The 25446-nt window shown below is 37.4% G+C and overlaps 1 protein-coding gene across 3 annotated transcripts in view; it reads left to right on the top strand.

Moving 5' to 3' along the window:
* The window catches only part of LOC131063799 (pachytene checkpoint protein 2 homolog), an 85995-nt gene extending 62816 nt beyond the window's left edge, over nt 1-23179 (top strand). For 2 of the 3 annotated variants that reach the window (XM_059221484.1, XM_057997740.2), the window contains 2 exons: nt 22257-22385; nt 22543-23179. In XM_059221484.1, the coding sequence (XP_059077467.1) occupies nt 22257-22385; nt 22543-22683 (270 nt within the window). In that variant the 3' untranslated portion in view covers nt 22684-23179. Of the gene's footprint in view, nt 1-14983; nt 15064-22256; nt 22387-22542 lie in introns of those variants that run through there. The other variant, XR_009111144.2, reaches the window with a different exon arrangement.
* The last annotated feature ends 2267 nt before the right edge of the window (nt 23180-25446 follow it).

The raw sequence follows: 25446 nt of genomic DNA, 5'->3' as shown, positions 1-25446 counted from the left end.
CTACACAAGGCAAGTCTGCAATCAACAAACTGCTAGTAGTATGGATATACGAATTTCACTATCAATCAAACACATTTCTTCCACTCATCTAATAACATGAAATCAAATCTGAGAAGTATAGAGACCATGCAAATTGTTGAATCGACCCATAGATTTCACCATTTCTTCAATGAAGTTTTACAAGCCTTTTACAACAACATCTTGGCAACAATCTTTGCCTTCTCTTTCTATTCTACTCTAATTGCTATACTATTAACTGACTTATTCACTATTTCTAACTATTCACCTTCTAACTCCTGACTAACTATTAGCCTTTACAAATGAGGAGCCAGGGCTTATATAGCGCCCTCAATACAATTCAATGGCTCAGATCAATTTGAGATCAATGGCCGAGATTTTACAATGAAAACCCTAATTAGGGTTTGTTACAACAAACTCAATTCTGGCCAATGAAATAATTGCATTATTTGGACACATGTCTTCTCTGGAATATTCGACCAATGGAGAACCGGGGTAGTGTTGTGACCATTTCACACATCACCCCATTGCAAATGGGGAGCCCTGTTTTTTGCTTTCTAGGGTTTGTTCTTTAGGTCTTTTAGGGTTTTGTCAGTTAGCCTTTGCATTTTGAGTGTCACCAAGGGGATCACCTGGATAGCAGGTCCTGCTGGAGTGATGTCCTAATCCTGAAATTTTGGCTAAGTCTAGAAAGTCCTGATCTTGAAATTTGGCTAAGTCTGGAATGTCCTGATCTTGAAATTTGACTAAGTCTGGAAACTGAAAAACCTCCAAAAACTAGATTTTGCAATATAACTCTTGGAGGTCTGAAACCACTCTCAAACATCCTGAAAGTATATATGGAATATAACTTAAAGTATAAGTTCTTATACTTAAATGTTATAGTCCATAAAAATTATCTTGATAGAGAGTTCAAAAAGTCAAATTTCGCTCGTCCCTCACTGAGGATCTAGAGCGAATTTCGCTCCTGACCCTCTCAGGAGGTCCAAGGTGAATCTCGCTCCTGTCCCTCACCAAGGGTCCAGGGCGAAAATCAACCTAGGACTCATTCCTGGCCTTATTCGACCAAATTTTGATTTGCAAAGCATTTTGTTTGGACTTTGGAATTGATTGAGCACCTTGAAGAAAATGATGAATTTTGGCCAAGATTGGGAATTTCGCTCCTGTCCCTCTCCAAGGGTCCAAAGCGAAATTCATTGTAGATTTCGTTTGCCAACTCGCTTGAATTTGAAACCTTGTTCCTGGCCTTGAAAATGATCTTACCTTGCCTTGGGAAGTGATTTGAAACTAAAAGATTGAGCAATTTAGCCTAGATTGTAAATTTCGCTCTTGACCCTTGCTGAAGGTCCAGGGCGAAAATGTTGTTCAAGTTTATTTCTTGCTAATTTTGGCTAACTTGTTTTGTGCAGGGTTTTCCGGAGAGAAGATTGGACGTTACTGGATGCATTTGAAAGTTTGAAAAATGGTGAATTTTGGGCAACAAAGACAAAAATCGCTCCTGTCCCTCACTGAAGGACCAGAGCGATTTTCTTTATATGCACCATCTTGTGACCTTTCTTGGACATGAGAATTTATTCATAGCATGAAGCAAGATAACATCTTCCTTAGCAAAGAAATTTCGAGATGAAAAATGAAACGATTTGATCATGATGGCAAAAGGTGCTCCTATCCCTCACTGAAGGACCGGAGCTTGAATTTCAAATTTGCACTATTTTTGCAAGATCAAAATGATTTTATGATTTGAAGAGATCAAGGAAAACATGATTTGTGCGTTGAATATAATTAGAGTGGTCTACAAACAAGGAAATATACCAAGATGACAAAAGGCGCTCCTGTCCCTTGCTGAAGGTCCAAAGCGATTTTCCAAAAGTGCAATTTTTTTTGCAAGGACAAAACAAGTTTTGTGATTGAAACGAATGAAAGAAGGCATGTTTATCCTGTTGAAGATAATTTGGAAGCCTAACAAAGGACGGATAAGCTTGGATTTGCAAGTTCGCTCCTGTCCCTCTCCAAGGGACCAGGGCGAAAAACCTAATATCCACCCTTTCTCTTCAAGTTAGGACAAATCTAAGCCTTCACACAAGTGTGAAATGAGGTTTAAAATGCCTTGAGGTAGAATTGAGATGCAAAGATTACAAATTTTAATGACAATTTGCAAAATCGCTCCTGTCCCTCTCCAAGGGTCCAGGGCGAAATTTCTAAGTGTGCCCATTTACCTTGCATTTCGAGATAACTTTTTTGTTTCCAAGACTCAAAAGGGAATGGGGAATGATGTTCTACGCTTTGGAGTAATTTGAAGATTGAAGTGATCAAGAATTTATGCAAAGAACTCAAGAGCGCTCCTGTCCCTCTCTGAGGGTCCAGGGCGAAAAAGTCCTAAAGGCACTTCCCTTCTAAAAATCAAGTGAAATTAAACTCAAAACTCCAATTAAAAATGCCATTTTAGATGCCTAAATGAAGTTTTGGCAATTAAAAATGAAGAATGCAAGGCTTAAATTGCAAGTTTGCTCCTGTCCCTCTCCAAGGGTCTAGGGCGAAATTAACGACATTCTTCACTTTTACTATATTTGAGCGCTAATATCCTCCAAAATTGCATTAGATGCCAAATTGCTAACTTCAAAATATTTGAAAAAATTAAATCACATTGGCATTTAATGAATTAATTTTGAGCCTCAAAAAATCGAATTTTTATTATAAAGGCATTTAAAATTAATTTTTGTGAAATTAAAATTAAAAGTGGAGCGCTTGAGGGCTTATTTTTATTATTTTATCAAGTTGGCCTCTCCTTTTTGCAATTTTATTTATTTTCTTAGCCTTTTGTTGGCAAGTCGGCCTTGGAGGGAAGAGGGGTGAGCGCTCTATATATTGAAGGGGTTTGTTTCACAATTCAAATCATTCAATCATCCTTTTAAGTGCGAATTTGGAGAGCTAATTGAAGGTGCGAAATCTAGCTGGAGTGGAGCGAATTTCTACTAAGTATGGAGACTAAGGAGGGCTAAATTCATATTGAAGGCTATTGGAGAGGTGAATTTCTTGCTAGATTGGAGGATAATTTCCAGATCCTTTTGAAGGCTAAAGGAGGAGTACTTCATCCAAGGGATGGCTATAAATCTTGCCCAACAAAATCCGGTCTTCTTCCTTCATTTTTCAAGGTTTTGTACTTAAGTACTCAAGAGAAGGTATGAAGAATTACTTTTTTTGAAGATCTCATTCAAGACTTATTGTGATCCCATTGCAATTCTGTAAAATCTAAGTCTTGAAAATCCAATTTCATTCATGATTAATTTGAAAATGTATAGTTCTTGATTTATCATGACTTTTTCAAATTAATATCTTAAGTTTTACCTTTGAAAGGTCTTAAATGTCATGCTTTAAGGCTTGATGCTCAAAAGACTAACTTTAATATTTTGTGTAGGCATCAAATGGAGATCCCGGAGTTGGAAAATCAAGCCAAATCAAGGACGGTCTCCTCCAAGAAGATCAAGCAAGGACAAGGGCGACCTCTTCCAGTCTAGCATTGACAAGGACGCCCTTCTTCGGACTAACATCATCAAGGGCAACCTTCTTCGATCCAGCATCATCAGGATAAGGGCGATCTCTCCCAATCTAGCATTCCAAGGCGAGGTACATCAGTCATCTTGCACATCAAAGACAAAAGGAGTTAGAGCAAGGGTTCGTTGAAGAAGCAGATAGTTCCAGATGAATTAATTAAAGCTAGCTTCTCAACAACATCAAGTTGAATATCTACCAAGTTACAAGTGTCAGACGAGGTGGCATCCTAGTCATCACTTCTCCAGTCGGATTGTTCCACCTCCGCATGTCCAGATTCAATGTACCTAACTCATGGGAGGTGGCACAAACTCCGATGTACCTACCCCAGCTATCCATTGGTCGATTTTTCCAGAGAAGACATGTGTCCAATTAATACAATTATTTTATTGGTCGAGTATTAAATGTTATGTAATGGTTGTAACAAACCCTAATTAGGGTTTTCATTGTTGAATCTTGGCCATTGATCTCAAATTGATCTCAGCCATCGAATTATATTAAGGGCACTATATAAGCCCTGGCTTTTCATTTGTAAAGGCTAATAGAATAGAGTTAGTGAATAGAGAGTAGTTAGAAGGTGATTAGCAGTTGATAGAATAGCAATTAGAGTAGAGTAGAGAGAGAAGGCAAAGATTGTTGCCAAGAGGTTGTTGTAAAAGACTTGTGAAACTTCATTGAAGAAATGTTGAAATTTATGGGTCGATTCAACAATTTGCATGGTCTCTATACTTCTCATGTTTGATTTTATGTTATTAGATGAGTGGAAGAAATGTGTTTGATTGATGGTGAAATTCGTACATCCATACTACTAGCAGTTTGTTGATTGCAGACTTGCCTTGTGTAGTCAACTGGAATCATTTAGCTTAAGCTTAACTTCAATTGTCGCTTCTTCATTGATATGCATCAACCTAATGGTGTCTATGCCTGCAGTGATGATTTGAACATCATAAAGCTTTCCTTCGAAGATCGCACTAACCTTGTGGAGATGGTCCTGGGATGTCAAAACAAGACTTAGTTAGAATTTCATCTAAGATCATTCATTGCTCCTACATTCTTAGTATTAGGATTAGATCCTCTCCTCGCCCTCGTCTTTTTCCCTTTTTTCAAATCAAAGCTAGTAAGAGCCTGTGTTCCAGCAATATTCAAAGCAAATCAGACGTTCAATCATGAAGTGTAAGTCCCCTTGTGATTCCAGCAAAATCACATCATACCACTGGTGCTTATCCACACGTAGAGATCCTACAGCGAAGAACCTTGAAGTTTCTCCGATTGATCCTTTTCGCGATATCTTCAGCATTCGGAAACTTTACTCAAGAGAGGATAAGGTACCCTTGGGTATTTTATTCTGTGTTTGATAGTGTACAAAAAACACGTCAACAAGTAGGTACATCGAAGTTTGTGCCATCTCCCATGAGTCAGGTACATTGAATCTGGACACGCTGAGGTGGACCAATCCGACTGGAGGAGTGATGATTGGGATGCCACCTTGTTTGACACTTGTAACTTGGTAGATATTCAATTTGATGTTGTTGAGAAGCTAGCTTTAATTAACTCTTCTGAAACTGTTTGCTTCTTGAACGAACCCTTGCTTTAAGTTCCTTTGTCTTCGATGTGCAAGATGGATGGTGTACCTTTCCTTCGAATGTTGGACTGGAAGAGGTCGTCCCTGATGATGCTGGACCGGAGAAGGCCGTCCTTGATGATGTTGGGCTGGAGAAGGTCGTCCTTGTTGATGCCGGGCTGGAGAAGGTCATCCTTGTCTTGCCCTGGTCCCCTTTTAACTGCAAGACAAACAAAAAGATGATTAAGGACACGTAATAAATTCATTTCAACATAGCATTTTATACCTTAAATCATCAACAAGAAGACATCAAAATTAAGTTTGTTCAAGAGTCTTTCCAGGGACAGGCCCTATAAGAATTTCGCCCTGGACCCTCTGGAAGGGTCAGGAGCGAATTTTGCACTTTTGGACAAATTCCATCATGTCTATTCCAAAATACCTTCCAAGGCAAGCATACACTAGTCTTTTCTCCACCAAGGCCTGGGAATCCATTTCTTGATCGTCATCGTGAGCAATTTAGGTGATACTGGGAATTTCGCTCTGGACCCTTTGGAAGGGTCAGGAGCGAATTTTTTGTTTGTAGCTCACTTCTCCATCATTTCAACTTCAAATCACTTCACAAGGCAAGGAAACACTTCTCTTCTCTCATCCAACTCCAGTTTGACTCAATTTTGCAAGGAAAAAAAGGTGATTGAAGAATTTTCGCCCTGGACCCTTTGGAAGGGTCAGGAGCGAATTTCTTCCTTTAGCCCAAAATCATCATTTCTGGAGACAACAATCAACTCAAGGGCAATCTCAAGGGCATCTTTCACCTTGGCCTAGGCATGGTTTAGCATAAATTTGAAAGGAATATGTAAATTTTAGGATTTTCGCTCTGGACCCTTTGGAAGAGTTAGGAGCGAAAATCTTGTTTTAGGGTTATTTCCTCATCCTTTCAACTTCAAATCACCTCCAAGACTTAGAACACCTTGCCTCACTCCTCTCTAGGCCATAAAAATCAAAATTTTACCTTGCCTTGCAAAGAAAATAGGTGGAATTGGGATTTTTGCTCTGGACCCTTTGGAAGGGTCAAGAGCGAAAATCACTTTTTGGCTCAATTCCTTCAAGTTTGATAATCATTGCTAAGTCAAAGTCATTCCTGAGGACCTCTCCCATCAAAACTCGCCCTAGTCAGCACTTGGCTTGGCACAAAATTGGGAAAAAAGGTGATTTAGAGAAAATTGGCTCTGGACCCTTTGGAAGGGTCAGGAGCGAATTTCTTAATTTAGGCTTATTCCTCCATCATTTCAAGTTGCATTCACCTCAAAAGGCTAGAAAACACTTCTCTTCTCACGTCCAGCCCAAGTTTGACTTGATTTTGCAAGGGAAAATAGGTGTTTGAAGAATTTTCGCCCTGGACCCTTTGGAAGGGTCAGGAGCGATTTTCATCATTTGGCTTAATTCCTTCAAACTTGATAATTATTGACCATTCAAGGACATGCCTAAAGACACCTCTAATCTTGACCCACACTAGATTTGGCATAAATTTGAGGGAAAAGATAGGTTTTGAGAAAATTCGCTTTGGACCCTTTGGAAGGGTCAAGAGCGAAAATCTCATTCTTGACCAAAAATCATCATTCTTTCAACTTGAAACTTCATTGCAAGGTAAAATCTCATCTCTCTTCGCCCTAGGAACAAGGTTGTAAGCCTAAGAAAGGTCAAAAAGTAGGCTTGTAAGGAATTTCGCCCTGGACCCATTGGAAGGGTCAAGAGCGAAAATTCCTTTCTTGGCTAAAACCCTCATTCCTCAATGTTATCAAACACTCTCAAAGGCAAGATCATGTCCATTTTCCCTTTCAACATGCTTTGCAAATCAAAATTTGGTCAAATAGGGAAGGAAATGAGGTCTAGGAGGATTTTCGCTCTGGACCCTTTGGAAGGGTCAGGAGCGAAAATCATTATTTGGGCTTGATTCCTCACTTCTCCAACTCAAAATCACCTCAAGAGGCAAAGACATGCTATCCCACTTCCATCCATGCCATAAAAAATCAAGGACTTGACCTCCTCTAGTGAAAAAAAAGGTGTTTCTAGGAATTTTGCTCTGGACCCTTTGGAAGCGTCAGGAGCGAAATCCTTGGAAGGGTCCAGAGCGAAATCCTTGGTTTGAGCTATCTCCTCCATCATTTGACCTCAAACAACTTCAACAGGGCAAGAACACCTCTCCTCACACTCATCCAAACTATAAAGACTCAAAGTTGACTTGATTTTGCAAGGAAAATAAGGTGATTTTAAGATTTTCGCTCTGGACCCTTTGGAAGGGTTAGGAGCGAAAATCTCACTCTAGGCTTGATTCTCCATTTCTTCAACTCCAATCCACTCTAGAAGACAACTAGACATCATTCTTCACCCAAGGGATAAGGTCTTAAGCCAAAACAAGGTCAAAAGAATAGGCTTGCAAGGAATTTCGCTCTGGACCCTTTGGAAGGGTTAGGAGCGAAATTCACCTTCTTGGCTAGAATCCTTCATATTTTCAAAGCTCTCACACATTTCCAAAGTCCAAACACGTCCATCCTTCCTTTCAAGATGCTCTGCAAATCAAAATTTGGTCAAACTTAGGAGGAAATGAGCTTTAAGAGGGTTTTCGCTCTGGACCCTTTGGAAGGGTCAGGAGCGAAAATCACTTTTTAGGCTAGATTACTCACTTTTCAAACTTCAAACCACTTCAAGAAGCAAACTTAGATCATTTTCCACTTGAGGAAGAAGGTTTCAAGGTCAAACAAGGTAGCAAATGAAGTTTATGATGAATTTCGCTCTGGACCCTTTAGGCCAAAATCTTGTTCTTCAAAAACAATCAACTCCATCTCAAGGCAAGAACATACCAATTCATCCCCCAACATGCCCTAGAAACCAACACTTAGCCAAAATTGGGAAGGAAATGAGAGCTACCAAGATTTTCGCTCTGGACCCTTTGGAAGGGTCAGGAGCGAAAATCATGTTTTGGGCTTGATTCTTGACCTTTTCAACTCCAATTCTCTTTGAGAGGCAAACATAGATCCTTCTTCACGCATCTCCATCAAGATCTTGACTTTAGCCAAGGGAAAAATGAGAGTTTTCAAGAATTTTGCTCTGGACCCTCTGGAAGGGTCAGGAGCGAAATTCACATTTTTGACCAAAATCCTTCCTCTCATCCACCATAAATCACTCCCTAGGGCTAGAACGTATCAAATTGCCCTTACTATGCCTAAGGAAGCTATGGTCCTGGCCTTGACAAGTGTAAATTTGATGTTTAAGGGGATTTTCGCTCTGGACCCTTTGGAAGGGTCAGGAGTGAAAATCCCACTCTTGGCTAGCTTCTCACTTAGGTTCACTTCATTCTCCACCAAACTTGATCAAATCAACTTCCTTCTTTCCCTATCAAGATATTCCATCACTCAACTGGGTCCAGGCAAGGTCAGACTAGGTTTTAAGGCCAAAGGAAGGCAAAAAGGGAGGATTTCGCTCTGGACCCTTTGGAAGGGTCAGGAGCGAAATCCTCATTTGAGGCTAGCTTTCATCATCTTGAGGTCCAAAAATTCCTCTTTAAGGCAAATATGTATCAAAACCTTCCAAACCATGCCTTAGAAGTTCCTAACTTGGTCAAGCTAAGAAGCAAAATAGAGGAAATATGGATTTCGCTCTGGACCCTTTGGAAGGGTCAGGAGCGAAATTTACATTCTTGGCTTGATTCACCTTCAAACTGGCTTGACTTTGTTCTAGGCTAGATCCTTGATTCATTCCTTCCTTGTCTTAGCCAAATTTGCTCAACCACTCATTGACTTCCTCGAACTCAAACTAGACACCACCAACAAAACCAAGCTTAAAGAAGACCTAGAAAGAAACCCATCTACTGACTCATCTTAGCTCGAGCAGAGCCTGCTATCCATTGATCCCTCTGGCAACACTCATCATGCAAAGGCTAACAGGCAAAACCCTAAAAGACCTAGAAAACAAACCCCAGAAAGCAACAAAAGTAGGGGTCCCCATTTGCAATGGGGCTATGTGTGAATACATCACAACAGGGTGCTGCCCCCAAACCCCCGTCAAAAAATATGGGGGGAAACTGCGCTGATGGAAGTAGGGAAAATTTAACCTCCGAGTCTGATTAGGCTCCATATAACAACATAATTAGCATTGAAGAAATCTTGGTATTATACATTTTTGAGTTGAAAGTTTGAAACTATGAGTATGAATGATGAAATTTCAAATATGATGAAAGTTTGAAACTAGTTTTAGCTAGAGCTGGGAAGAGGAAGTTGTATTTACTTTTGGTTTTACAAAAACTATTTACTATGTTGCTTCCAGCCATCAGCATTTCTCATGAGGATGCGATTTTGTAGACAATTTGCATTTAAATATATCTAGAATCAGCTTGTTTCTTTTGTGTTATCATTTATTGACTCATTGGATGCATCTTCTCATTAAATTTTGCAAAAAAAATGCATTTTTTATTAAAATTAAGCGTGTTTTTACGTTGCCGAGTTTTTCGCCGAGTTTTTCTCTCAGGGGCTTGGCGAGTCAAGCCGAGTCGTGAGTAGTTCAACTATGGATTCAACATTCAGTGAAATTTCTCCATAAGCAAGAATTCCGCCCTAGAAGGTACCAAGGGGCCAAAACCACCCTGCCATGGAATGCAGGATAAAATGTTGAATTCCATGACTTAGGTGAGATTATGCCCTATGAGAAAGGAGGGCGCTAAAGGAAGGTGATCAAGGAAAGATGAAAAATGCATGAATCCCCCACCAAGGCAAAATTCCGCCCAACACTTAGGTAGGGCGCTGAAAGTGAAGTATCGTGGAGAAGGGAGGAAGTTGTGACTTCCCTCTCCCAGGTGGAATAGCGCCCAAGAAGAAGGAAGGGTGCCAAAGTGCCCATGCCATGGAGAAAACCAAAATCATGAATTCCATGCCTTCGTGAAAAATCTGCCCATGCACAGGAAAGGGTGCCAAGAAAGGGAGTCAAGGAAGAACTCCAAAGTGTGAAATTCCTCCTTCATGGTCAAAATCTGCCCAAGGCCAGGTGAGGGCGCTAGAATGAAGTCAACATGGAAAGTTTGAAAAATTGTGAATTCCTTCACCTCAGTCAAATTCCACCCTACTACTGTGGAGGGCGCCAAAATGGAGTCAGCAGGGAAAATTTGGAATTCATTGAATTCCTTGCCCAAAGGGAAATAACGCCCTAGGGAATAGTAGGGCGCCAAATGGAGGGGATGAAGGAAAATGTTAAAAATCGTGAATTTTTCCCTCAATGAAGAATAACACCTAGCAATGAAGGAGGGCACCAAAACACACAGGGCATGGAAAAATGGAGAAAGTTTGAAATTCCATGGCAGGGAAGAATCAATGCCCTGGTCAAGGAAAGGCATTAAAATGGCTAAGCCAAGGATGAAATGATGAATTCCACCGTGCAAAATGAATTCCATGCTTAAGCTTGAAAACTTGAAAAATTCTCCAAGGCATGAAAATCCAAGGGAAGAGTGTTGAAATGGCTAAGTCAAGGAGAATCAAGGAAATGATGAAATTCCAAGGCATAGGGAATTCCATGCTCAAGCCAGAAAACTAAGGAAATTTCCAAGGCAAAGGAAAATTTCGAGGGTCAAGGAAGAATGGGAATGCAGAAATCCCCTTAGTAGAAATTATGAAAAAAAATTCTATTTTTAGACACCAAATCTCGTCGGAATCCGGAAATGTTTGTAGGTTTGGACTCATGAGATAATTCTCTCTCTCTTGGACTCGAGTCCTAAATTTTAGGAAAGTCCTAAAAAATAGGAGACGATGGAAAATCATTAAAAATCTCCTCTTGAGCAAGGAAAGTTCGAGAAACTTCAAGCAAATTATTCATGGATCAAATTCTTCTGTCTTGATGTTTTCTCTCTCCAAGGTTTTCTCGTCAAGTGGCAGTCGAGTCAACGCGCGCTGAATTAATGAAGCATCTCTTTGCATGTAGCTGTCAGATTTGTGGCATTATGGCAGAGTCCTTCTGCATGCAGTCGTCACGTTCAAGAGATGATTGTGTATTTATGACATCATGGGCGATTTTTGCATGAGGGTACATTCATTGCATAGTGGGCACTTTTTGAATGTAATGGTTAATTAACACTTTATGGGTGCCATTTTTGGAAGGATTGTAATTAATTGTATATGGGCTTTATGGGGTATTTATTGGAGATTCCCACCTTGTTGCATCTTGAGTGGGGAATCTTCTAGGGTGAAACACTAATTAGGGTTTTGCATGTAGCCAGGGCTTGAAGCCTATATAAAGGGGTGACCCCCCCTCATTTGTAACATGAGGGAGCTTTGTATGAAATTGTTGCGATAAGTTTTTTGAGAAAATAATAGTGAAACATTGTTCTCTGATGGTGTCCATTTAAGTAATTTTTTCAAGACTTGCATTGTGCTTTGATTTCAATGGAGAATGTAATGGTGTTTGATGAATTTCAATGGTTCATACTTTTTGCATCTTGCTGATTGTAAGTTGCAGTGTAAAGCTAGCCTGAACCCCCTAAATTTGTGCTAAGTTTGATTGTGGATGGTCGTTTGGATTGTGCCGTTTTTGGGTATTCAAATGTACTTTCTCGATTTGAAAATCCTCTGGCATCCCTAGAAGATTGCACCGGTTCTTGCGGAGTTGTAGTTGATCTTGGCGAAGCAGAGCTTGGTTTATTTGGAATTTGTCCACCAGAGCACTATTCATTGTTATCACTACCCTTAGGAGTAGATTTAGATCCTTCTAAACCCTTTCCCTTTTACTTTCAGTTCATTTTAGTTCGTTCGAAGCAGAAGCATCACAAATTTGCCATATCCGATGATGGAGTTCCAGCCACAACAAAGAAGTGAAAGAATGATGCAAACGTAAGGCCCCTTGGATTACCAACAATCACATCAGCCAACTGAGTCATGTCCGTAGCATAAAGGAACCTTGGAGTCGATTGTTTGAACTTCTTGCAATCTTAGCATGCAATTGCACTTTGATCAAGAGAGAGTGAAGTGACCGTTAGGCAACTTTATTCTGTGTTCGACATAGTCGTAAAAACACGTCAACAGTATCCAATGTGTATCCAAGCCGTATTGGATACATATTTGTTTTTGGATACAGGGATACTCACGCCCTATGTCACTGCATTTGCCGAATTTTCGGCTTTAGATTCGAAATATGACAAACTTATAAAAAGCATATGAAATTTTTCGAATTTTGCCTTAAATTTGTAGGAGAAATGGCAAACGTTTTTTTCCATTGATGAATGACCTCTTGATAGGTGCCGTTTGGAGGAATGAGGGCCGCCGTTGAAGTTCTCTGGAGGCTGCAAGCAAACACAATGCTGGAAAGGCTGCCACCGGTAGGTTTTGTGGACAGCCGTGTCGGGAAAGGTTGCTGCCGCTGCTTTTCAATAAATTCATTATAGTTGCCTTTATTCGTTGAAAACAAATTTTATTTGTTGCCCTCAAATAAACTCTTCAAAGTTCGCAAGAGGACATTATTAAATATATTATATATTTAGTATAATATAATTTTATTTTAATATATTCAAAATTTAATATTTTAGAATATTTAATTTAGTTTTTTTAAATATTAACATATAAAATTTAATAAATGTAAATTAACTATTTAAATTAAATTAAACAAATTTAATATTATTAATTCTGATAATTTATATTTTTCTAGAAAAACAAAGTTATATATAAGCGAATTTAATAACAATTTTTTTTTTTCCTATTTTTTTCTCGTATTGCATTTCATCCGAATTTTATAGTTGGCGAATTCAAACTCAAACTCGGACCTGGTGACTTAGCCCGTGCCCAAGGAGGGACAAAAGAGTTTCCATCTACTCTAATAAAAATAGTGAGCTGGCTATAGAGAATTTCAGTTCACCATGAGGGAGTCTATGGTAGAGATTGTGAGGACTTTGAGAGGACTGAATCAGCAACGGAGTGCTAGGTCTAATGCAAATGGTGGTGAAAGAAGCCACTCAGCCAATGATGAAGTTTCAATCAATCCATACACCAAGGCATTTGGAGCCACATTTTTACAAAGAGAAGAAGAGGATCCATTTATGGAAGAGTAGCAAGTTTGACCAGGACTTGAGGATGATCTGGTGAGGTACCTGTTGGCAAACTTGTCATTGATATCAAAAAGATACAGATCAAATAGAAGTATCTATAGATTCGTACACAGTTTCCATTCATCAGATTGTAGATTCCAAAGTTGTATTGGTTTAAGATTTGTTTTATCAGTGATTTCTTTCATGCTCATGTAGAGCATACATAATTAGTGCCATAAAATGGAGTGTATGAGAAACAATCTGCTTCATATTGTTGACTGATCTGTACATTTCATTGGGGTGATCTCTTTAAAACCTTCAATATGTTCTGTTGATTATCTGCATCATTCTGCTCTGCGAAGTGCATGTTTTAATGAAGACAGTGGGAAGAATGTTTGATCAGTTCAATATTGGTTAATGCAGTTAGAACCGCTGCTAACTGTCTTCAAAATGATTTGCAAACTTTATTTCTATTTATGACTGCAATCTAAAAAGGACTCTTCAGCAATGAAGGATTTGTTAATTATTGTTGTTAACAGTTTGGCTGTAACTGCCAACCAACTACTATTTGGTTGTAACTACAAAACTGATGGATAGTAAGAGATTTCTAATTAATGATGCTAAGGTTAGATGAAGAAAAAGTTACAAAGCATCATTAATCCCACAAACACAAAATTCGATACTGACAAGATAATTTGACAGACTTAAATACCTATGCATTATCTCATCAAATTTAATATAGAAGCCTGAGTTGTCACAATCACAATAGCATGAAATCCTTTACAGAAGTATAAAAACTTTAATGTTTGAGTATAAAAACTCATTATTTAAAGCATTTTTGGATGTGCATTGTCTTTGCCTACCTTGTTGAATTCAAGGTGAAAAAAACTTGCAATATTAATTTCTTATTGTTATTGGAAATTTGAAATTTGATTACCAAATCTGAAGTAAACATGTGATTGCAACATTCAACAACATAACAATCAGCAACCGAATGAGACACCGGATTTATGTGGAGAAACCCTTTTGAAAATAAACTCCACCAGAGAAAGAGACAAGTATATTATTAATCTTCAAAGGAGAGATCTCTATAATAATACACTTCACTTCTCTAATCAAACTTGACAGCACCTGGATGCATGCAAATGGATCATATCAAAACTATTATGGCATGACTCCAAATTATAGCAAATTAAGAGAGCGAAAACCATAGTGGTAACCTGAAATAAGAGGCAGAAAACCACTTGCAAAAACCCACACCTAGAAAGATGGACAACCAAGAGATATAATAAAATATTAATTTTCATCAAATGGCTCCAACATGGGCACCTAACCTATAGTCACTCAAATCCTTAGCTTCTTGGCTGCTCCATAACTCCTTAATGACTGTTCAATTATCCCAATGGATGACCTTTCACCTTCCAATGTATTGCATCAGCATGCCCTCTCCTAGGGCTTCCTTGCTCTGAATCATCATATCCTTCCTAGAGTGCTCTTTCTTTTATACAAGATGTTAGAAAAATGAATGCATGGAGCTTGAGATATTTGTGTGCCACACACTTCAATTTGTGTATGCTTATTTTTATTAGTGTATGGAGAAGTTATGTCGGTAGTTGTGGTGTTACTGCATCATTAGCATAAACAATAAATGGCTATGTACACCGAGTATATAACATTATATTATGTCCAATAGCTAGCTTAAAAACTATGATTAATTAGACTATTTCACTTATCAAAACAACCTAAAAGAAACAAAAAAAACATTCTCATTTTGACATTTGCAATCTTGTGTTGAAGAGCAGCAATAGAAGAGTAGTAACTGAAAGAGGAGAGAACATTAGTTGAAAGGAGAGACTAGGGCATCAAATCCACTACATTAGAGGTAAGTTCTTCATCTTACTTGAGTTTTTTCCAATTTGTTTTGCATTTTTTTTCACCTTTTTTTCCAAAATTTTTAACACATAGGAAGTGCGTTGTGAGTTTAATTTTCTTTTATTTGAACTTGCAAATCTCTTTGAAATTCTTAACCAATAAAAATCATGAGCAGTAGTGAGAGTGTGATAGAGAGGAGGTTGAGATTCAAATGTAAGAAAAAAGTAGACTTAGAAGTAGAACTCATAGAATAATGGCAGCCATTGGGGGCTCTTCAGGGAGTGGGAGCATAGTAGGGCCAATAGGTGAAAACCCATTTGAATGTCCTTCCCAACTCCTCATGATCTATGCAAAAGGCCCATTCAGCCCCAAGAAACGTCTGTGACAATTTGCATCACGAGTTGATGAGGATAAGAAAAATAAATCAGGGGGGAGTAGATAATGGCTTTGCCATTTGTGATAAAAAAGAATATAGGGGCAAATATACGAGAGTTTATTGTCATCTTTTGTGGATAGGTGGCAAAGGTGTGAGAGGTTGTGAAGCTATAACTCTGGTTGAGAAGATTGAGGCAACTAGATTGCATATGGAGGGGGAGGCACGAAAGCAAGGAATTCCATTGGAGATTTTGCAGCCTAGTGTGTCATTGTCTACAAGATCTGTGGATGTTGGATTTCATGGGGGAGAGTGTTCTACTTCTACTTCTACGAGAGGAAAGAAGCCAACTACTATTGTTGCAGCTATGTTTAACACACAATTGCAAGATGTGGCTAATTTCTCTATTGCTTTTTATGCTCATGCCATACTATTTTATGTGGCACGTTGACACCATTTTTTAAACAAATGTTCAAAGATAGGTGAGTGTTTTGATGGAAGATATAAGATAAACTTTGGGTAAGGGATGGATGCTCCATCATCATGGATTGGTGGACCAATATCAAACATCGGCCACTCATCGATATTATCGTCACAAGTTCAGCTAGCTCTTATTCTATTAGAGCTATTGTTGTTTGGGGAAAAGGAAGATGCAAACTTTCAATTTCAAATTTTGAAAGATGTGATAGAAGAGGTTGGAGCCTCTAATGCTGTACATGTAGTGACCAATCCAAGTCGTGTGTGTAAGTCAGCTGGCTTGATGGTGGAGGGTGTTTATAAGCACATTTTTTGATCCCATGTTGTGCTCATGCATTGAACAATACCTTGAAGGACATTGGCAAGATTGATTGGGTGAAGATTGCGGTGACAGGATTGACAAACTCCTAAGTATCGTCAAACTCTAGCCTTACATTGGGATGTTGATCCTGAAGGCACTACACAGATTGATAAGGAGGAGACACATGAGGGATTGTTTGGGGTTCCATTGGCTGAGGCAAACCTTTATACTGACAGTGACTCAGACCCAAGCTCTGATTTTGATATAGATTCACCATTTGGATTTGTTGATTTAAATTAGGGATAGCCATGTATTTTCTCTATTTTTTGTGATTTTATAGTTGAAACTTGCAGCCTTTAGGAATTTTGTTATAATTCTTATGTATGATGTATGCACATTGACAATGGAAGCATTTAAATCTTGTTAATTTGTTTGTCATTTCTCATGCGAAATCTCAATTTTAGACTAATGCTATGTATTAAGATTCTATAACGTCTATGATGAGTGCTTTATCAATGTTATGATATGAATATTTGAAACTTCTTTGTATTTTAAAAAAAATCCCTCTTTTTTAATAGCCATCCCTTGTCCTTTAAAAATGGCCCAAATGTACCCCCATATCAGAAAAACGTCTCACCATCCTCTACCGTCGCTGTTCTAGAAACTGTTGGGGGGGGGGGGGGGGTGTGTAAGATTGAAATGCTTGAGAATAAAGTGTGTGGGGATGTGGAGGTGCATCTTCATTGCCAGCATGTTGCAAAGCACCACGCAACTCATGAGGAAGATTTTGGGAGTTGAAATGGGGTTTTGCTTGTGCACACATTTCAGGCATGACAAGCTTCACCAAGCAACTCATGAGGAAGATTTTGGGAGTTGAAATGGGGTTTTACTTGTTTACACATTTTAGGCATGACAAGCTTCTTTTAATTGATCTGCAGCATAGATACTCGATAGGGAGTACAAAGGAAGACTGGTCTTTGCTTAAGAGAAGGCTCCCTTGCAAGATAACTCGTATATATGAAATATTGTGTTGCCTTGACAATTTAAAAAAATGCTATCTCAAGTTTTGGATGATTTGAATCTGTGCCAGGAAATTAAGTGGTATAAGTTTTTGCAGCCACAATGTGCCAACTTGCTAACAATGCATGTATTTAGGGGTTTTTTAACACGAAGAAGCTCCATGCTATTTTCGTTCTTTTCACTACTATGCAATGTTTTGGAGTTTTTGGATATTGAAAAACAAAATTAATGCTCATTAAGTTTTCTTTTTGTGAAGATAGAAAACATTATTATTACATTATGTAACGGGAGATGAATAGTTACAAGAATGCATTTGTGTGCCAACAGCTTCAACTGTCTCGATTGTTGCATGATTAAAAAAACGTGAAGTATTATTTGTCTATTTATGTAATGCCCCTACTTTGAAATATAATTTAATAATAATATTATAATAATAATCATAATAATAAAATTAAAATAAAAAAATTAAATTAAAATATAAAAGAATATAATTAAATTTAATTAAGTTGTGTCCCTTTGAAAAGGCAGAAATAATGAAGAGTTGCACTCTTTCAAAGGGTACTAATGGTGAAAGGGTGCGTCTCTTGCCAAAGGGCATACATGATGAAGAGGTGTGACCTCTCCCTCATATTGAGAGATATAAAGGAAAGTAATGAAAAGGATCCAGTGAGATCACCATTGATTAGATCAGATCAAATCGGATCAGAACTGTTATTAAGTTACAGGCAGTAACATCCTTGCTCTCGGTGGTATGCATGAGGATGTGCTTAATATGTATGCTTAATATATGATGCCCGATAATGTTCTTATGCATATTTTAATAGTAATATTCATAGTTGAACTACTTGCCAAAAGCAAAAACTTGCCAAGGCTTGAAAAAAAACTCGGGAAAAACTCGGCTAGTACTCGGCAAAAACTCGACAACTTAAAAAATTGCTTAAATTTAATTAGAAATGCATTTTTTTTTGCAAAATTTAATGAGGAGATGCATCCAATGAGTCAATAAATGAGAACACAAAAGAAACAAGCTGAGTCTAGAAATATTTGATTGATTTAAACGCAAATTGGGTACAAAATGGCATCCTCTTATGGAAAGTTGGTGGCTGATATACTGAAACAAAATGAAATAGCAAATTGTTTTTCTAAAACTAAAAGTAAATACTACATCAAAACATTTTACATCTTCCTCTTCTTAGCTCTAGTGAAAAATAGGGGAGAGATAGAACTAGAGGGTCTAGTCCTAGGAGTCCGATGTGCCTCCTCCACCTCGCCAAAATGAGGTTGAGTGTAGCACCCCTTGCAGGGGTCTGAGGGTGAGAGAGAGAGGTAGAGAGATAGGTCTAGATCTTGGGGGAGAGAGGGAATGGAGGAAGAGTGATAGGAAGATAGATAGGTCTAGAATTCGGGGTAAGTGTGAATGAGGTAGAGAGAGCAAGAGAATGCTGATAGGAGCCTACTGATGACTGAAATTTGACTGTCTGAAAATTAAAAGATCTTCTAAAACCTAGAACTTGCATTATAACTCCTACAGATCTGAAACCACCCTCAAATATCTTGCCAATATACATGAAATATAACTTAAAGTATAAGAAAGGAAAAAGACATTGAAATGTGACTTATGCTGATATTGAAGCATTTAAATGGTAATCATGCTACTTAATCATGATAAGAAAGGACTTAAATGTTATATTTCATGTATATATTCTAATGAAGAGAGTGAGAGTGACTTGAAAAAAAAAATTAGACAATTTTTTGACATGTTTGGGTCTTTTTTTTTTTATGCAGCCGAGTTTTTCCCAAAGACTCGGCGAGTTTTTCATGATTTTTTCCCAAAAACTCTGTGAGTTAAAGTCATAAATACTTGTAGAGCAAAAAAACTCGTTGAGTACTTTGCGAGTATTCCATCTTTGGTAATATTAATATAGACTGCAATATGTATGACAGTCATACTTAATTTTATATATATTCATAATACATGAGAAGTTAGTATACTTATAGTCTAAATCATGTTATTGCTGTCAGTATTTAAGAAGATGGGGATGAGATGTTCCAAAGAGGGGCAGTCTAAATCCAAGCAATTGGTTAAGTCCTAAGATAGGGTGGGGATCATCGACCCATAAGCCTTGATGGTATAGACCCAAGATAGGCAAGGGCCTGGATCTGTAAACTTTGAGGGAACCTATTGTATTTGGTCTCTACGTGCTTTGGTAACATACATAGACCCTTCTCCCTTAAAACTGAAGTAGTAGTAGGGTTTGATATCTATATTAAGAACTATGAATAATGAAATTAATCATCTAATGAGGAAAATAAATAAGCACTTGTTAATAACTAATATATTAGAATATCAATGATTGGCTTCGTGATTAGTCTCTCAATCAATTTTAGTATATTGAAATAGATTAATTATGTTAATTAGGTAGGGGACATTATAATTTAGGCACAATATCTGCTGTTCCAAGGGCTGGGCTTGTAGTGCATGTGGAGTCCCAGCCACAATGTGTGTTTGCCAATGGGAAAGTTGATAATGTTTTCCACATAGTTGCATGGGTACTTGTACCCTGCCCTTGGGTACTCGTATCGGAGACTTGGATGTGTATCCCACACCAGAAACTTCGTTGGAAACCTCTCCATAGAGAGGAGACTTACCGCTAACGTATCCGCCCGTCTCCCACCATCTCCAAGCCAAACAAAAAAAAGGAAACCCTAAAATATTAAAGAAAAACCAAAACACAGGTAACAAAATAATCAAAATGCAGTACAAATGGAAAAAAAAAAAACACTCAAAACAAATGCAGGTCACAAGGATTTCATAAAACGTTGCAACAGCCATTACTAAATTATTATATTATATTTAATGTCATTATATTTAATGTTCAATGTCATTATATTTTCAGAATTTCTATAAATTATTAAATTATATTTAAAATAAATTGGCATCTCCAAGTACCCACGTCTCCTATTTTGGAAAAATAGTCGTACCGGTACCAGCACCAGTCTCCAAGTACCCCGGTACCCATGCAACCTTGGTTTTCCCTTGCATAACACATAATATGATGGATGATTGTTGTATTAGGTGTGAATTTATTTAGATATGTGAGGTGAGTACCCAATCTTGAGGTGCTTGTGCTGCTAGGATCATAGGGTGTTGATTTGCTTCGATTACTTTCTCTGAGCTTCTTGACTCTTCAGCTCTTGAAAATTTCCAAGATTCTTGAGTACCATGTGTGAGCTTTTTGAGGTAAGTTGTAATTTTTTTTCAACGTTTAGGTAAGGATTTGATATTTTTCCTCTTGTTGTTTGCTATGTTGCTCATGTTTTATGCCTCCAAAGCATCTTCTCTTTTTTCTGTAGCTTTACTAGTTCTGCTACAGTATAGTCTTAATTCTGAGGATGGTCATGTGTGACTGTTGTCTTCTTGATTCCGATCTGAATTTGCAGAGAATTTAAATCATCTTGAACATCTTTCATATTAATGAAAATATTTTCAAAATTGATTTGACAGCATTCTTTCATGTGCTTTGCAAATTTTGAAGTTTTCTTGCAAGGCAATATGTATCAAAGCTAAAGATGCTGTTCCTTGCGTCACATTGATTTTGAATTGAATTATTAATTTGGATCACACGAATATATTTTTAAACATGAAGGATTTTTTGTCAGTGGAGACAGGAGAGATTCTGGCTGTATTGACCACTGATCTGTTATGGTGTGATCATGAATGTATGATGCAATCTAAGAATTTCTGTTTATCTAAGTATTTGTTTTCAGGAAGTGTTAAAAAGTTTCTGCAACAAAATGTGGCCACTTGGAACACCGAAATTAATTGGCCTTGAAAATTCCATATCTACTGAGTTATTGTGCAAAAGGGTAGCGAAAGATTAATAGTCTGGCATTGGTTTCGGCTCTTTGAGGCTGCCTTTTTTTCCCCGTGGGTAGCTTTACTTATTTTGCCTTGTTTATAGTATGTACATTCTTTGCTTGCTTGTAAAACTTTGTTTCTTGAACAAAACTTTAACATTTTAATCACCTCTGGGTCTCTCACCTGTCAACGATACAAGATCAATTGGTTTGGAAAATATGGTGGGATAAAATGGATATTGTTAATTGTGCGCTTAACAGTTATCTACATTTTGTTTGGTGGTTGATTGCTTTGGAGTAGCAGATATGCCAGCTTGAAAATGTCGAATCTTTCAGTTTTAATGGCTCCACCTGTAGCATGTAGGATGTTTGAACAAGGGTGAAAACAGCTTATATTACAAAATGTTATAAGTGAATACAAAATGTTATAAGTGAATTACCAATTCAGTTGTCTCTGCCAAGTTTAGAGATTTCATAGCTGATTAATTTCTCTCAGCTTAATCCAGCAGTTCTGTTTCTTGCACTTGACCCTTTATGTATTGAGCCAGACAACTTGTCATACTCATTCTGGTTTAGCAAGTGCTCTATGATCCACACTCAAGGTTCTCATTCAAGCTATATACTTTATATTGTGCAATTATTGGGAATGAATGCAAAGATTGAGTTGGTGGTTAGGCTTCCCAATCCATCTCATCTTGTATGTTGTGTCCCAAACTATTGCCCACAGTGGAAAGCAGGCTTTTATATTGGTAAGGATGAATGACGCTTGGTTCTGCTGCTTCAGAATATTGTAAAATATACTATTAAAATTTTCTAGATTATTTTGGGAATAGATGCAAACCACTTGCTCTCACGAACAATTATTGGTAGAATATCAAAATATGTTGTGGATGTAAATGTAATATATTCGAAGAATTTTGCATTGATTGCTGCAATTAGGTTTGTGTTAAGAAAAATTCAAGACTGAACATGTACCTTAAAATTTGATTTTGTGGTCATACACAACTAGTTCATGATGGACGGCCATTTCATAGAAAATATAGAGTTACCTGGTATGTTTAGAATTTGATGTTTTATCCTATTGTGAAAGATTTCTTAATCATGTTGTTTCAATTTGGTGTAAATTTTCTTATTATGCTTTGTCCTTACATCTGTTGGCGTTATTATTTTCTAGGAGAACAATGAGGTTCAACTTTTAAGTTATGCCAACCTGCAGCATTGTATAACTACAGACGGGCTGAATCAAGTTGACAATTCATTGAGCTCATCTAAGAGATTGCTGGAGGCAGCAGAAGCTTCTGAGGTTAGGGATTGATTATCCTTTCTTCTCATGATTGCTATTTTGTACAGGATTATATTGCATTGGAGTGAGTGTGCTTTGGTTTGGATTCCTTCAATAGTTGTATTCTGCCTTCCATATTCCAGTTATTTTGAACTGCTTTTATTGATCTCTTAAGCAGGGTCTCAGTGGGCGAGCATTGCGAAAGCTTCCGTTTCTAGCTCATGCATCCTTGGTTAATTGCTTCTCTTGCGACTCTGCAAGGTTCATTGCAACATTGGTAGACACAGCAAGAAATGAGCTTTCTGAGCAGACTGGTTAAGCTGATTGGTTGTTGATAGAACTAGAGGACATCCATCAGCAACATAATTCACTGATTGAATTGCATAAGTGCCATCTAGATTTTCACTAATTGATCTCATAGCTGTTAATGGCTGTGCTGTGTTGTAGAGTGTTGCCATGATAATTTAGGGATTTGCTTTAATGAGGTAAAATTGTTTCTGCACGTATCAATCAATTTGTATCACATTTTACATTGTTCTTCAATAGAGAAAATTTAGGTATTAATGAAGTAAAGCATTTATAATTAACATATGAAATAGCTGGTAGTAGGGTAATGTGCCACTGAAAAAAGTGTTTATTCATAAACTCAAAGGGAGCTTAATACAGCTAGAGTGCATCTGTAAGGCAAGTAGTTGATCAGCTACATAGATTCCATGATTCCATACTATTCTCTTTTTCCGACCCGTGTCCATATGTAGCCAGCTGTGTCAATTGATAGACTCAAAACTTTATGACTAAGCATGAATTATTGACAAGGTTCACAATGTTAATTACACTTATATGATGTTCATGATAAGTTGTAATTTTCTTGTGATTGGGAAATCTTGGTCGGGATGTGGTCTGTGTTTTTTTTCTTCCCATTCTTAATTTTTGTTATTTCTTATCTCTCTTGGTATTTAGTTGATTATAAGGCACTTTTATTCATATACAATCTGAGACCTAAACAGCTGATATAAATCTTGAATTTTATAATTTGGTCCAATCTTTTTAAAACTATGTTACTGATACTGGATTGTTTAGTTGAAGTGTATACAAAACTTTAGGATAATACCTGGTTCATTATGTTCTTACGATTTGCACATTTTGATATTTTTGAGTACTTTAAGTGCCAAAACTTGTACAAAGTATTCAGTTATGAAGAAAATGTTACTACAATGATGTAAACCTACGATCCACTAAATTTCTAGGATGGGAAAGGAGAGATGTGTTTCTGGAATGACTTTTTTTAATGCCATTTTTGGAGGGATGGTAGGAGACCACAATTAAAAATTTGGAAAAAATTAATAATAAAAATATTTGAATATTCAATGATAACACATTCATTATATTTCATTGTATAATCATATTATGAAACGTAAGAATTAAATTAAGAATTCATGAGTCAACATACAAATTCATGTCCATATGCATGCACAACATAATGAAAACAATGAAAATCAACTACTGCAAAATGACAAAATGTAGACAACTAGGCTTGTTGTAATGTCCTTGGCAAATATTATCACTATATTTTGTCCATTTAAAATGGTTTAAAATTTTAATTAGACATTTCAAAACCCCTATAGATTAAGTTAATATTTGTACACAGTTTTAATAACTCAACATTATGCTTTAGACTTCATTATTTAACCTTAGAATGGCAAGCCCTAACATATTCCTATTGAACTATTAAACTCTTCATTTACACTAAATGTGATTGGAACCCTTTTCTATGGTAGCAGTCACAACACAAAGCACAATAGTTTGCCCTAGCAATCTAAATATCGTTTGGATAGTCATTATACAATAAGAATTACAATGGCTTATTCCTAAGGCAACTTGCAAACCAAATTGCCTTGATGCTTTTGAAGAGATATTATCATTTAAGTCTTGATGTGACCTTTGGGTGAAATTGCTCTTTGAGTTGAAGGGTTTCCATCCTTCAACGTGATATTTGCAAGGATTTGGTCCTTTGATCTCTACAATTTTGTGTTTCTTGTGATGCCCACTTGATGTCGTCTTTGTAATCTTAATGAACTCAAGAACATCAAAAGTTGCACAATGTTCTCCATCTTGGGCTTTGTAAACAAAAATGGCTTCTTGTACTTATTAAGTGTTATTTCCCTTTGAATCGAATCAGAAATGGTGTCCTCTCGTGTGGAAACATGTTTGGAAGGTGTGGAGGGTCACTTGTGACTCATAATTGTCTTAAACAAGTATGACAAGGAGCTCTTTTTGGTTCAGAACCTTGAACACCACCGTACCTTAACATTTAGTTAGAAATTAGAACTCAAGGTTGAGGCATATTGGAGGGAAGGGGGGTAACATCTTGACCATGGCATGTGGAGGAACGATGATTGTTGACGACGGATGATTGCATTGAAATGGGGAGAAGTGAAAACAAGGAGTGACCTAGAGGCATGATGGTAGGGGAGAGTTTGATACTTTGACATAGGGTTGGTTAATCTCATGATAAGATTAACCTCATAACTTCAATGCCTTACATAGGGTTGGTTAATCTAAATTGCTTCCATACTTAGAAACTTCAAGGTTCATAGGTGGAGGCATGGGAGATGGACTTGAAGAATGTATGTACAAGGTGGAATCAAGAATGATAGAGTAAGGAAATGGGTAGTTTGGTCCACCCCATGAAGAGATGAATGATGGGACATGAACAAACTCATTTTGTTCGAATTTCTTACCCTCAAGCAATTGCAATCTTCTATGTTCTACTATTTGTTGGCCTTTTATGTTGCATTTGAAGGTTGTGCAAAAACCCATAAGAGATTCAATAAGTCCTTCAATGAAAAACATTTTTAACCTTTTTTTTTGAAACATCATACATCATCATAATAGCTAGTTTTTTAAAATTTTGTTATAGTTCTCCATCAAACCAAACTACCCAAGTTGAGCTATCTCTTTGATGTGCACCTTAGGATCCCTCCTATCGAACCTTTCAATTACTAATCATAAGAACTTGTTACATGTGTTGATGGAGATGTGGCCTTGAGTGGATAGTCCATGGTACGATCATTCATGTGTA

The sequence above is a fragment of the Cryptomeria japonica genome, chromosome 1 (genome assembly GCF_030272615.1).
Source record: "Cryptomeria japonica chromosome 1, Sugi_1.0, whole genome shotgun sequence".
In the NCBI taxonomy this organism is placed as follows: domain Eukaryota; kingdom Viridiplantae; phylum Streptophyta; class Pinopsida; order Cupressales; family Cupressaceae; genus Cryptomeria; species Cryptomeria japonica.
Note: the sequence above shows the minus strand (reverse complement) of the source record. Positions and strands in the feature narration are given on the sequence as shown.